The sequence below is a fragment of the Triplophysa dalaica genome, chromosome 9, assembly GCF_015846415.1.
Source record: "Triplophysa dalaica isolate WHDGS20190420 chromosome 9, ASM1584641v1, whole genome shotgun sequence".
Lineage (NCBI taxonomy): Eukaryota > Metazoa > Chordata > Actinopteri > Cypriniformes > Nemacheilidae > Triplophysa > Triplophysa dalaica.
Window position 1 is genome coordinate 5,089,645 of NC_079550.1, and position 15,307 is coordinate 5,104,951.

General features: G+C 42.3%; 2 protein-coding genes across 2 annotated transcripts; one reads left to right on the plus strand and one right to left on the minus strand.

The window, feature by feature from the left end:
- Nucleotides 1–7,585: 7,585 nt before the first annotated feature.
- Nucleotides 7,586–9,376, minus strand: LOC130428118 (zona pellucida sperm-binding protein 4-like). The gene is made up of 8 exons (XM_056755982.1): nt 9,070–9,376; nt 8,808–8,995; nt 8,637–8,734; nt 8,405–8,562; nt 8,107–8,299; nt 7,884–8,031; nt 7,728–7,800; nt 7,586–7,656 (listed from the first exon to the last, which is right to left on the minus strand). The coding sequence occupies exons 1-8, from the start codon at nt 9,374–9,376 to the stop codon at nt 7,586–7,588; spliced, it is 1,236 nt and encodes a 411-aa protein (XP_056611960.1).
- Nucleotides 9,377–11,543: 2,167 nt separating this feature from the next.
- Nucleotides 11,544–13,464, plus strand: LOC130428119 (zona pellucida sperm-binding protein 3-like). Its single transcript, XM_056755983.1, has 8 exons — nt 11,544–12,152; nt 12,228–12,349; nt 12,435–12,538; nt 12,612–12,789; nt 12,851–12,968; nt 13,041–13,126; nt 13,203–13,291; nt 13,377–13,464. Exons 1-8 carry the CDS (start codon nt 11,544–11,546, stop codon nt 13,442–13,444), a joined length of 1,374 nt encoding a protein of 457 aa, XP_056611961.1. The 3' UTR covers nt 13,445–13,464.
- Nucleotides 13,465–15,307: the final 1,843 nt, after the last annotated feature.

The following is a 15,307-nucleotide window of genomic DNA, read 5'->3' on the forward strand; positions in this document are numbered from 1 at the left end:
ATGATTCTCTCACATTTCTCCCAAATAACTCCGGGTCAGTTTTACTGTTTAAAGGGGGGTTTAACAAAAATCTTGACCAAGTACACAAATAACTTTCAGGACAGCAAAGAAATCCCGTTAGTCAGTTAAAGTGTAGTATTGTGTGTTTTTGTTTTATGTTACGGTCGACGAAGAATCCCGACCAAGTACACAAATAACTTTCAGGACGGCGAAGAAATCCCGTTAGTCAGTTAAAGTGTAGTATTGTGTGTTTATTGTTTGTGTAGGTTGAAAAGCCATGTACCCATGTTCAGTAAACTGACACGAGCCATTAGACACGCGATTAAATTACACCCGTCGCCATAGAAACTGTGCGTAAACGCAAGTGTAATTCCACACAGAGTTGTGGAACCGGAAGTCCGGCAGAAGACGTTTAACCTTCTACTAACACTAGAGGTCAGTTTGTCTTAAAGTGTCTTAACACTTCTCCCTTTTGTTTGGGCAACGCTAGGTGTGAAGTCTCAGCCAGTCTCTCCTTTTGTTTGATTTTATGATTTCATTATTCTGCTATTTTACGGTTCACTGTATTTGAGAATATTTATTATTTGTTGTTATATACAAACTATAATAATAATTAATATTATTCCACTTTGTTTTGATGATTTGATTTTTCTTTATTTGAATCAGGGTTGCTAACATTCTCTTCCTTGCAGTTAGAATTGTATTTGATAATACTTGAATTTTAATTAAACCAACTAAATTGAATTTAAACTTTGATCAAAACAATCAGATTGCACTCTTTAAGGTGTTTGGGATTAACTCCCAATTGAAGAAGAAACCCTCTTTCTCTATTCTAACCTCTCTTTCTCTTGATTTATGTGGTTTTGTTTTTCTTCTTATCAGAGACTGAACCTGTCTGAACATCAGTAAAATTTTTGGTAATTATGTTGATGAATCGAATAGCCTAAGTCACAGAATGACCTCATAGGTAAAACTCTTCAGCAACGTTTTTCATAATTTTCCTGTGTTCACCCATACAATTATCCGTCCCCGCCTTCACGGCTAGGATAATAAGCGTTTAGTTTGCGTCACTAACTGACCAACTCAGTTAAGCATTCAACACATAGCCCACATATTTAGCTCAGTAGATCTGTACGGACTTGCATCTTGCTGTTTGTGCCTTTCTCTCTCCCCTGTGTCTCAATTTGTCCAGACCATCCAATCCTGTCACCTGCCAGTCCAGTTAGAGACCAGGCAAAGCGCTGCGATGGACTCCTGCCTGGGACCAACATCGGCACACGGCAACTGCGCTGAGAGCAGTTGGTCGGACGACCTAATCCGGCAAATGGACCACGATCTGAACCAGAGCTACAACTACAGAGAGCCAAGAACTCATCGGAAGTGCACAGCCAGGATCATCGGTGACCACGCCCTCGACCAGATCGTCCTACTAGAGCCAGAAGCACCTGCAGAACTGCCCAGACCAGCTGGACCTGCTAACGACAGAGGATGAAGAGGACCAGGAGCTACAGGAGGAGATGAAAAGCTACAAGAGTCCTTAGCAACACAGACTGAGCAAAGAGAGCTATTGGAGCAGACGCCAGAGAGGAGCTGGTAGGAAAACTCCAAGATGCAGAAGCTCTCTATAATGGCCCCGGCAGACAGCAACCCAATGCCACGGCCAAGGCCTATTAAGGCCCTCTGCAAGCAGTCCATGCTGAAGTCTAAGCCATGACTCAGCAACGGAATCAAAATGAACTGAACTTAGCTTGCAGACTACAGTGTGAACAGACAGGTGAATGCAACAGATTCTCCCCTGTCGTGTCCCCCAGCTAAAAGCCCAAAGCTGCGAAAAGGGGGGTGGGTGAAACCCCACTATTCACACCTTTCTAGCCAGCAAACACAGAGGGGTGGGGCACGAACAATCCAGAAGAACCTGCAGACACACACGCTGCATGGCCCCACAGACCCCAGCAAGCTGGCCAGAAACATGACAGCTGTCACCACTAAATGCTGTCACCATGAACACTGCAGGAGGCCACAACAAATGCCTACCTGCAAAACATTGACTCTCAGTCATTAACACTGCCCATTGTGATCACCAGAGACAGATCACCTGCTTAGGATCACCTCCAGCCAAGAGGACCACAGCATCCTATGCCAGCAGTCAGATACTGTCAAAGCGGTTTTCAGCAGCTACAACACATCTGCTACAGCCAGCATGTGAGCCTATGTCAGACGACAGAACGGGCCAAAAGGGAAGAAGACTTCAAAGCAAAACTCTTCTCCCTCAGAAATCCGCATCACACTTTGAGTCACAACCCAAGCGCTACAGCCTTCTTCCGCAACGATCACTTGATATCTGCGGAACTACAGAGAACATAGCGCCGCCTCCATAAAGACTGTGTAAATCCTGCCTATCTCTGCACATCACAAAGAACTGACTATGGAGAGTCCACCACAGTAGCAGATCTTCAGCAGAGACTCAGCAGATGTTACAGCCTGCCGGGAACAGCCAAGCACCAGACAGGATGCCCTGAGACAACACAGTGTCACCACCTTCTTTGAACTCGAAAGACGGCGCCCTGTGGAAACCCAGCTGGCAACCTAGGAGCCACTAACCCGTTCCGGCCCAACAGTCATCGAGGAATTCATCTCAACACCATGGATGACACCTCCCCAGAGAGCAAAAGAACAGTGCAACTACGTCTGAGACAGCAGAGATCCTGGGGACATCAAAGGAGCTGATTCCACAAGAAACCTCAACAGGAGGATTTAAAGTCCAAATCAGACTCTTTTTGACCACAAGTGGCATGTGAAACAAACAACCCTTTTGAATGCCCTCCGTCTGAGAAAAATGTCCAGATCTCTGTAACCTGCTGGTCGACCACAGAGACAGTCATCCTATTACAAGATGAACATGGCACCCTACAGGAACCATGGGCAGATATCTCAGACATCAGCTTTACACTGTTCACACTCTCTCTCCAACAACACTAGTTTCAGACATTTCCTCTTCTGTCAAGTGCGCGCAGTTTACATTGGACTCATGCCTGTCAACCACAGCAACGGCCCAGGACACCTGTGCCTTGAACTTGAAAGGGAATAACCAATGCTGAACCTGCTACTTCCTGGTTCTCGCTAATCTCACAGCCCCATGGGGGGCCCTCTCAAGTGCGAGAACATTCTTCGATCTACTAGAACAGCCCAGAGTTTTGCACTCTGGTGAATAAATTAGACTGTTGTACCTGCATTCACCAAAAGGGGTCACTGTTCAGCTCAACACACAGTGTGACCAAGCCTTCAACCACACATATTCAAGGGAATACGTGGAGCATGGCCCACTCTGGAAGCCACACCCCCTTTTTACTGAATAAGTCAGCTTTTTGCAGCATGCATACTGTACAAGTGAGTACAGTTACCAAAGATTTTGAACAATGTCTTTATGAAGAGCATGACAGCGGATTACCAGTCCAAGGAGATGGACCACGCCCTGCACCTGCCATCAACGGCCAGTGCTACAGCTGCTCGTCACAAAGACAATGATGCAGAACTAATGTCAACTATGTGGCCCCACTCACAGAACCACATGACATTACATCCCAAGCTAGCTGCATCCTGGGCTACACAGGACACCACCTACAAGGTTCGTGAAATGTTAAAAGAACTGCCCACTCATGTAAACGAGCGCTCAAGACGGTGCCATGTACACACCAAATGGCACCTGCGCTTCACCACATGCCTGATTTACCCTTGCTGAACGTAGTTCCATCTGAAAGCTGGACTTGCCAAACACTGCCTTAACACTGGTCTAAACTGACAGAGTGACCAGAACGAAAGGAGGGTAACCAAGCACCAGCAGAACATGGCTCTTACCACAGCCTGAGTTCAGACGGCACCACCACAACATCGCCAGGGCCAGCAATGAGACCCCAACCTTGTCCTACACCGCTCACCAGTACTTCAATGAAAGACCCCGGAGTGTGACACCAGCCTTTGCCCAGCAATCACTGCAGAACATGTGAAGGCCAGAGAGCATGCTGCACCCGGCAAGATTCACAACAGGAAAGTGAAGTGAGTAACAAGATTTGGTATCATAACTTTGCCCAGCTACTTGAGACGGTTGGGGATATGTAGACAACACCCCTCCCCATGACACAGGACTACAGGCATTTGTGTGGAAGCCAACATTCCATCCCACCTGCTGTTTCATCCATGACTGCTGCAGTGCATCTCTGTGGAGACAGGACACACCCTAACCAACCTGTTGCCAGAACCAGCAAACAGGTGCAGGGGTGCTCTCCCTTGATGTCTAAGCAGGATCGAAAAGATGAAAGGTACCCAATAAAAAGACAATGCCTGACCACTCGGGAGCATTCTCTGCCTGTATGTCGAGATCCTGTGGACCAATAGGAACCTCCAGTGATCCCGCCATCATGATCCAACTATCCATCGTCAGCTGAAGTTTACATTAGCACTTCCTCTTCCGAAAGGGGGATATGTAGTGTATGGATCAAGCCATTCAACCTCTCACTCCCTTTTGTCTAGGTATTAAGATCACATCTTCAAAGACCATAGCAGACCTAGCTCCATGGGGTCTGGTTTTAGGGTTTAAACTCTCAAAGATAGTGTGATAACCATTTGGTTTCCCTGTAGGATGTTTACGACTCATAGACTTCAAAGCGTAAGTAATTAAGTCTGTGTCTCATCTCTAACTTACCATCTGAGACCAAGCAGAGAAACTTCTCTGACAAATAGGGACTTATTTGATTTAAACTATTCTTCTCTGTAAATGTATCTAAATGTCTAGGTTGTGTGTTGTCGCTCGTGCTATTTTATATACTCTGTATTTGTTAGATATGCAAGTTTTGATTCAGGGTTCATTTGACGTATTCATACGTTCACAGTTCAATGCCTTTTATGTTTCATATATAACTACACATCTTTGAATTCCCTATATGATGAGCTATGTTATAAAAAACATAGCACACATCATACTATACCCATAACTAAGTTTAGGTATTAAACGTAAACTGACCAAACTGTCAGAGCTATGCAAATGAGGTGCCATGAGAAACAAAGGATCTTTCTTAGGCCCCCTTTTCACTTTCATGGCATTGGCCCGCAGACCATCTGGGGGCAGGGCAGGTATGCATTTAAAACACCATCACCGAACAATGTTTTTAGTTGACTTTTGGAATCGGAAGGGAAAAGAAAGAGGACGAGGAGACACTCCAAGGGACTCCCCTCTGGGGAGTCCGTTAAGGCCATGGAACTCTGGACTCAGAACCCAAACTCAGCGTTTCAACAGGACTGCATTCTGAAACCATTCAAGATTTCCATCAACGCGCATACAGATATTGGTCCAACAACAATATTGCAAGTATCCGTTTCTAAATATAGATTAGCTGCGTTAAGATCGTGCCTCTTTGTTAAAGATGATTTTAATGGTTTTCAGACATGTTTTACCGGCCTCGCGGCCATGCCCTCTCACTCTCTCTCTCTCTCTCTCTCTCTGCGCATCCTAGCGCATTTGTGTTTCATGTATTTGTTTGTCTTCATTTTGTTTACCATGTAGAGTAGAGTTTAATAAAAACCCATAAAGGCATTTGTGATGGGTTCTCTTTGTTCACGCTCACAAACTTGGTCACTTAAACTGTGTTTCGATCTATGCTACCTCTGCTCTTAAATTTTGTTTGGTAAAGTCACGTTACTTATGGTCATGAGATAACGTTAGTGTATAAATCATTGATGCATTTGCTGGACGAATACATATAGGATTTGTATCACTATACTGCTAATCAGAATTGTAAAATATGTATGTGTAATGACGATTATTATACATATTTGCCTTTGAGCTAAACTAATTCCTTGACTGAATTTGACGTTTTAACAACTCATTTCATACATGTTTGATCTTGATAGATCTGGTGGACAATCTTATTTGATGAGTAAACTCATCCGTAATTTAACAAGCAGCTAAAAACGCTACATAGCACTGGAATATTTGTTGCATTAGTCAACAAAACATTGCAGGGGACGATTCTTTTCATGCCAAAAATCATTGATATGTGGTAATGATCATATTCCATGATATGTTTTGATATGTATCAACTTTATTTTTGTAAGTGGATGCAGCAAAGTAGCAAACAAAGATGGCCGGAAAAGCACCTACAAACTTTGCTCGCTGCTGCCCGCTCTTTGGGAATCTCTTTGTATTTGCTACAGTTGATACAAATTGAGTCATAATGAACGCAAAATGAACAACTGCATTTCTATCAACCGTAAAACGTAATGCTGTTACTTACCCATATTTACAGCTTTTGTCTTTTCCATTTAAGATATTTTTCAGTTTAGTTTTAAACAGTTACTTTTACTTAAGCCGTAGCCAGTTTAATATCTTTAATATCTAATATCAGTTGTTTAATATCTTTATTGTAAAATACTAAGTAACAGAAATACTTTGTTTTCCCTTCATAACAAAATTTAATGTTTGACGGTAATCAATGCAAAACATTTAAGGGCAAATATACACAAACAAAAACGTAAATAAACTGCTGGAAGCTCAATATTAATGCTTCGTGTTCAAATTCTGTGAATTGAAAATAAAGCACAATATAAAACAAGTCAATTTAAGAACAAAGCAAGGTCAATGTTAATGTTACATTAGTTTTATAATATTTAACATGTTAAATTGTACATAAATGTCGGCTGCGACTTTTTTGCGGGCTAGCTTTGCATGGTTCTCTGTCCCGTGGGCTGTATAGTATAATGCAATGCTAGTCGCTTTAGATGAAAGCGACTTCCAAATGCATAAATTTAAAGTGCATTACCAACTTGTTGGGGATCGGCAAAAAACTGATTTAACCACTTCACACAACAGCTAGACATTAAAACTACAAAATATGTGTAACAGCTATGCTCAAGTACAGTACAAACAATTTGATAGTTTACAAAATTACAAGTAAATATTTCTGGATAACGGTTTTACATTAGTTGCCAAATGTAAGTTTTTATTCCCAAAGAGAAGGACAAAATGAATTAATGAAATAATTTAAGTGGTGGAGCTGATGCCAGGTTGGTATTGTATGTGAATGTACAGTTGCGTTTAATACCAATGCCATAATGCAGTGAAATTAGTCAAAACATTATCTGAAGCATTTCTTCACCTTGATGTTGGGGTCAACGTTTACCAACAAATGCAGCTCTAAAATTGTATTGAACAAGTTCATTTTCTCAATGTTTAGACATCCCACATACCCTAAAAACTCCACTTATCAGGTCTTCATTTTCAGTTCCAAGGTAGAAAACAAAATGTATGGCATTTCAAACCTATCAGGGTTTTAAGTGTCACAGGGAATCGAGACCGTTAATGAATGTTGCACAAGCTTGCGTCAATGCATCTTTGGTCTGTACAGCTAGAAATCATCAGATATAGGTTTACAAGCACATCTCTGAACAGTCAACCTTCTGTGGTTTCCTTTAAAACCAGCACTTTCAAAACACTGCAATTGTCCTTGGGGGAAAAACTCTGAAAATGGCACGGTGTAAACAAATGCTGACAACAGGTGTAGTCTAATAACTTTATTAAAATCAGCAATGGAATTTACATCGTAAAGAAAACACCTCCACTGGAAACCACAGTTTCTTCACTCCTTTTTCCAGCAACAGCCCTCCCTGGAACACAAGAGAGGCAGATGAAACAGATGTCTTTTGATGTTGTATACAAACCAAAGTTAAACACCTACTTTTCCTGGCACAGCTCTGCTCACACGAACCAGAAGCAGTGTGGCACACCGCGGTACTACAGTGAACATAGATCTGACCAACAAAGAGAGCAGCTTTAGCAACAAATACAAAAAGGCAATTTAGAGGATACGAAAAGGGCTGTGAGGAAATCATACAGTCTCCTGCAAAGGGGCCAGTGAAGATGGATCCACAAACGTGAACATCTTCACAACAAAGCGCTTGTAGTGGGTTGGGAACTGAAGACCAGTCGAGCCAACTTCAGGAACCAGTGCTGTCAGGTAACGGTCATCCTGGTAAGGACATCTAAAACAGAAGTGACAGTCAGGACTCGTTCACAGCACACAATCTGGACAAATGCTTCCCATGGATCCTATTCACCCATCAACTAGAAGATCCCACTGGGGTAGACTGAGAGGACTAGGGGCTGATGTCGCCCAACAGTGTCCCAACATCAGGACAAGATTCGGGTCAGTCCTCTCCAAAATGCGCACCTCAACGTACACTGGGTCTCGCAGTACCTTCGTGACTGGATACTCATCCTCACCGTAGTAGGACGTGTACGCCTCATCTCCTGAGGATGAACACTTGTTACTGTCCCAGCTAGAGTTTGAGACCAGTGCAACAAAAGTACCACTCCTCTTGAGAAGCAACTTTTTGAAGACGAGCACATCATTACCTTCTGCACATCCTTTAGTGACACATTGGCCATTTGCCAGTCTAAGCTCCACCCTGAGGGGTCCAGGAGCAGCTACAGGTGGAGGAGCTGGAACGGTGTTGACCTCAACAACCAGAGCTTCCACAGCAGTGGCAGAATATCTACACTGGAAGAGAAGTCTAGACAACAAACAGTGAGCTTCTTCCATCCGTTCAAGAATTCACAGTACTGAGAGAAAACACAGATGACCTACTCAAATTGACTGTCCCTTGTGATTGAGCCAAGAGGTCCAATCCCCACTTCATAGGATGAAGTCATTCTGTTGTCATATACCACATAGCCATTTTCCTCCTGCAAGCAAAAACACGATTGACATCAAGTCTGTTCCAGACAGACTGTTCCAAATCATCATCAGCAAACTCACAGTCATGCTGGTGCCACAGGCGGTGACTGGAAACTGGTATATGACAAAGGAAGGCGTGGAACCAATAGCACCACAAGATGCTTCCTTTCCATCCAGCAGACGGACCGTGTCCAGACTCAACCGAGGCAAAGTAACATCTCTAGCCACCACCAGCACAAACTGACCATCTCTTATACACTGGACAGTCACTGTAGCGAGAGACAGAGAAAGTTCTCAGGTAATCAGCTTGGTAAGAAACATTTCACTTATTTAACACCCCTACCTGACATTCCATAATAACACTGCTGTCCATTAAAGCAGCAGTTTATAGCTTCACACTCTGCACCACTGATACCAGGTTGTCCACACTGGATCTGCTCATAATCAGCTACAGCACACTTGTCAAGAGTTTCTGACTGCACCACTGGCTTCTGAAGTGGAAACTTCTGAGAAAACTGTTGTTCAGTTTGATGGAAGACTGGAGATTGAGGCTCCTGGGGAAAATTACTAAACTGTGGCACGGCATAACAGAAAGCACAAAACCATGCACAAATAGCCAAAAGACAAACCATCCCTGTACTTCCTGCCATCCTGCCACAAGTAGACTCTCTAAGAGTCGTGTGTTTAGTCTTATATACTCTGTAAACCGGCAGTCAGAATTTGTTGTTCTTCCTCGATCAATTAACAATGATTGTTCTCCAGACCTGCTGGAAGCTATAAACCGGGTGAATTCTGTTCACTCTCAAGATTTTCGGTAGCGGGTATAAAAGTTTTTTAATTTTAGTAATCAATTGGTTTAAGATTCATTTGTTTTTTGTTATTATTCGTTTATGAAATGTGATAAGAAAGTTGAATTGCGCCAAAGTGTGTTCGATAAACCCACCTGATAAGAACGATCTTGTGAATAATTATTATGTATTTTGTTTATCTGTGAGTTACAAAAAACATTTTAGCAATCATAACTTCAAGGGCAAATATACGTTTAATAACCAAACGTAAATTAACTGCTGAAAGCTCAATATTAGCACGCGACGGTGGTAGGTCTGATCACTGACGCTGATGAAACAGCCTACAGAGAAGAGGTGCAGACTCTGTCACGTTGGTGTGATGAACACAACCTATCTCTCAACGTCAGTAAGACCAAGGAACTGGTGGTGGTCTTTAGGAGGAGAGACAGAGAACACAGTCCTATCACCATCAATGGGGCAAGAGTGGAGCGAGTCAACAGTTTCAAGTTCCTTGGTGTCAACATCACAGAGGAGCTCACATGGACCACTCACACCGAAGCCGTGCTGAAGAAGGCTCACCAACGTCTCTTCTTCCTGAGACGGCTGACGAAGTTTGGTCTGAATCGCCACATCCTCACTCGATTCTACACCGGCACAATAGAGAGTATCCTAACTGGCTGCATCTCTGCCTGGTACGGTAACAGCACCGCTCTCAACCGGAAAGCCCTACAGAAAGTGGTACGAACTGCCAGGCACACCGTCGGTGGTGAGCTTCCCTCCCTCCAGAACATTTACACCAGAAGGATTTACGCCAGGAGGATTACTAGAGACACTAGCCACCCGAGTCACGGTCTGTTCTCACTCCTTTCATCAGGAAAGAGATACCGCAGCATCAGAGCCCGCAACAGCAGACTACGTGACAGCTTCTTTCCCCAAGCATTCAGACTCTTAAACTCTTGACAATCCACTCATTAGCACTGCACTTTATCACCCACTAGCACGCACATCTTTATACATTGTCGTACTTTAATACACAATACATATCATTCACTGCACACTACGCACATTGTGTGTTTCATTCGCTGCTATTTATTTAGCATATTGTGTACATTTGCTGCTGTGTATGATTATTATGTATATTACGTGTCATTTGTTGTATTCTGGTGTAAAACTTGTACAGAAATGTTTACTTTGTAAATGTGTACAAGAAATGTCTGTCATACTGCCATGTTGGTTGGAACTGCACCCAAGCTTTTCACCTACGGTTGCACCTGTGTATATGGTTGAGTGACAATAAAGGGATTTGATTTGGATTAATGCTTTGTAATGCTATGAATTGAAATCAAGGCACATCATAAAACACGGTCAATTTAAGAGCAAATGTTTATGTTACATTAGCTTTACAATAATTAACAACATGTTGAATTGTACATAAAGGTAAAAAATCTCTAATTTTTTTTACAAAAAAATGTATGAATGAATGGTTCCGTATACTGTGTTAGGCTATATGAGACTAGTCTTCTTTTTGATTGCACTTATGCTTTTGTTGTACTTATGCTGTCCTAATTGCTTCCATTATCTACCCCACTTGAAAGTCGCTTTGGATAAAAGCGTCTGCTAAATGACTAAATGTAAATGTAATGTAATGTACATGAAAGTCGGCTGAGACTGTTTTGCGGTCCTGCCAGGTATTCTGTCCCGTGGGCTAAGTCATATAGAAGTATCTGAAGTATCTGTCGCTGAGTGCATCGGAATCTTGGCGTCACCAGTGAGCCATCCGAGAATTTCTCGCCTTCTCTTTTATGAATACTGACGACTCTGACAAAGTACCGTTTTCTTCTACTACATCGTATGTAAGCTATGTTTGCTATGTATGTATGTTTCCATCTGCGTACTAAATGTCCAACAACATCCACCTGTTGCAAGCTGGATAGGTTAATGAACAAGTCTGGAATAGCATTACGACAATCACTAGAGGGGCGGAGCCATCCTGATTTCCAGATGTATAAATGTTTATGCTGGGCGTGTAATGCTTCACGGAAACTCAAGCACAGCAATGAAGGTGCTGTGGCAAGCTGGAGTTGGTTTGGCGCTGGTGCTTGCATTTGGCTTGACTGATGCACAATGGCGAGGAAGATCAGCTCAAACACAGAAACCTAGTACATTTAGGCCTTGGTCTCAAATGCAAGTTCCTCAGCAGAGTGAAACCAGAATGCCTTCATCTCCCCAAACCAACAACCCCATGCTTGTGCCACAGAGATTTCCTTCTCAGTTTTCAATGCAGACTCCTGGTGTGGTTGGTGGAAAGCCTGGTCAAGATCCTCTTGGTGTTCAGTCTAAACAGCTTTTGCAGGGTCCCATGGAAAAACTGATGTGGACCTTTCCAAGCCTACCGGAAGAACCTGTCCAGCCAGAGATTCCTTTTGAGCTGCGGAACCCTTTGTCTCCCAATAGTGTAGGGGCTCAGTGCGGTGAGAATTCTGTGTATGTGGAAGTGATGGAGGACTTCTTTGGGACTGGACAACTACTAATGCCTTCTGGTTTTGCACTGGGAGGCTGTGGAGCAACAGGGCAGGACAACAATGCTAGAGTTCTCCTCTTCGAATCAGAACTGCATGGATGTGGCAGCATGTTAACGGTGAGAAGACTGATCCTCTTACCAAAAGTGATTTTAGTTTTGAATAATTCTTGAGTAACATTCTTGTTTCTTTAGGTGACCGAAGATGAGCTTGTTTACATCTTCTCCCTTGTCTATACTCCCCAAGAGTTTTCAAATGGTGTTCCTATTGTCAGGAGTAGTGGTGCTGTGGTCAGTATTGAGTGTCACTATCCAAGGTACGGTTCTGGGTTCAAGGTGGATGCATTCTCATGTGTGTAGTGAAAGATCTTGCGGTGACCAACCTTTTTCTATAATCTACAGAATGCATAATGTGAGCAGCAATGTCCTGGTGCCCACTTGGTTACCATATGCAGCTACGAAGGTTGCAGAAGAGCAGTTGGTCTTCTCCCTCAAGCTTATGACTGGTACGTATTATGTAGCTTTTAATAGTTTCAACCTAATTTTGTAGACCTTATCAAATTTTTTACCTTGAAACAGATGAGTGGCAGTTTGAGAGACCTTCAAATCAGTATTTCCTCGGTGACACTGTGAATATTGAGGCCTCTGTGAAGACGTACAACCATGTACCTCTCCGTGTGTTTGTGGACCGTTGCGTAGCCACTGTGTCCCCTGACGTTAACTCCGCTCCCAAATACTCTTTCATTGAGAATAATGGGTAAGACATGTACCCAGCCTATCCTAGAAGTATTCCACTGTTTAACTCGTTTCTTCACCAGGTGCCTGGTTGATGCCAAGTTCACAGGCTCGAGCTCTCGCTACCTGCCTCGAACTCAAATTGATAAACTGCAGTTTCAGCTGGAGGCTTTCAGGTTCCAGCAAGCTAACAGTGGGCTGGTATGTATTTGCCTTGGTTTTGAGTACATTCTTGTGCATTGTTTGGAAACACGAACCCTCTTGTCCTTGCAGGTCTACATCACATGCATTTTGAAGGCGGTTCCTGTAGCCACTGCAACAAATTCTGAGCAGAAGGCTTGCTCGTTCTCCCCTAATGGGTATGTTGCCCCCAAATAGCCTTCACTGGGTCAGTAGGTTGATGTTTATCATTGAGGATGTGTCTTTGTTTGGCAGCTGGGTGTCTGTGGATGAATCTGATCAGGTGTGTGGCTGCTGTGACTCCACCTGTAGCAGCAGTAATGCAAGCGATCAGATTCTTGGAGGTATGGGTTACCAACACACGGACTAACTAAAAGTGATTCTGATTATGGTCTTGGATGTTTCTCACTACTTGTCTGTTCTGAATAGATCTACGCTGGGAGCAAGCATCGGTTGGGCCCCTGAATGTGAAGGAATTTGGCTTTCCCCGACTGTAATTTGAAATGGCCATGAGGTCACGTAATGAATAAAACCTTTTAACTGATTTATACATGGTCTAGAAGTGGTCGTCCTTCAGGAAGTCTTGCATATCTCATTTACATGTGTTCCATTTTATGGTTCCGATTTGTCACTCCAAGCCCTTTTACCTTGTAAAGAGTACTTGTTAAAGCACTTTTACAGATTTTTGCTAGGAAATGCATGGTAGGTACAAAAAGCCTGTACCTACCCAAAAATAACATCCCTATACCCTGAGGTTAAGTGTGGAACTTTGTTTGTGATCTTAACTTCACAAACTGCAAAGTCTTCCCTGAATTAGATTTGGTTGACTTGGTTTCCAAGAATCAATGATGTTGACTTGATCAAGTTAAGATTCATTGTAGCAAAGACTCATGTAGTTTGTGAAGAACTCCATGTTAATGACATTGCTTCTCTAGCAGTTACTGCAATGCATATGTGGTAAGTGGTGTTTTAATAGAAGCTAGAGTCTTTCTTGAGTGACATTGCTGAAGCATGAAGATTAATTAGTGCCACTGTACACAATGTTGAACTTGGTATGCACATGCTATTAGATTTTCGCTTATCAATTTTGTTTAGTTGGTTTTAGTAAAGCAATTGACAACCACCGTGTCCAATTTCAAATTGTTTTTGCAAGGCTGCTTTCAGTGAATACACCTTTGCAACGTAAAAAGAACTTCAATGCCTTTTTATGAGCCTTAAATGTACTGGACTTTTTATTCTGCGAATATCTTAAGGGGATAGTGATATGAACGTTTTGGTGCACATTCAAATGTCCGGTGATTTGGGAAAATCTACCTGCCAACTGTTTTTTTTTTTTTTGCCAAAACAGGCAGTTACTACTACACACATTTTGGTAACACTTCACAATGTGACCCTGGACTACATAACCGGTCCTAAAGTAGCACTGGAATATTTGTTGCATTAGTCAACAAAACATTGCAGGGGATGATTCTTTTCATGCCAAAAATCATTGATATGTGGTAATGATCATATTCCATGATATGTTTTGATATGTATCAACTTTATTTTTGTAAGTGGATGCAGCAAAGAAGCAAACAAAAATGGCCAGAAAAGCACCTACAAACTTTGCTCGCTGCTGCCCGCTCTTTGGGAATCTCTTTGTATTTGCTACAGTTGATACAAATTGAGTCATAATGAACGCAAAATGAACAACTGCATTTCTATCAACCGTAAAACGTAAGGCTGTTACTTACCCATATTTACAGCTTTTGTCTTTTCCATTTAAGATATTTTTCAGTTTAGTTTTAAACAGTTACTTTTACTTAAGCCGTAGCCAGTTTTTTTTCCTAAACATCATATTCCCATATACAGTATCAAAAAAAAAGCCAGTCTCCCTACATTCGACTAAGTGAAGAGTCCCAGAAAACTGAACAGAATCACAATGAATGAAAAGTGTATGATATATCAGAATCCATTCCTTATTTTGTTTAATATCTTTATTGTAAAATACTAAGTAACAGAAATACTTTCTGTTTTCCCTTCATAACAAAATTTAATGTTTGACGGTAATCAATGCAAAACATTTAAGGGCAAATATACACAAACAAAAACGTAAATAAAGTGCTGGAAGCTCAATATTAATGCTTGGTGTTCAAATTCTATGAATTGAAAATAAAGCACAATATCAAACAAGTCAATTTAAGAACAAAGCAAGGTCAATGTTAATGTTACATTAGTTTTATAATATTTAACATGTTAAATTGTACATAAATGTCGGCTGCGACTTTTTTGCGGGCTAGCTTTGCATGGTTCTCTGTCCCGTGGGCTGTATAGTATAATGAAATGCTAGTCGCTTTAGATGAGATCGACTTCCAAATGCA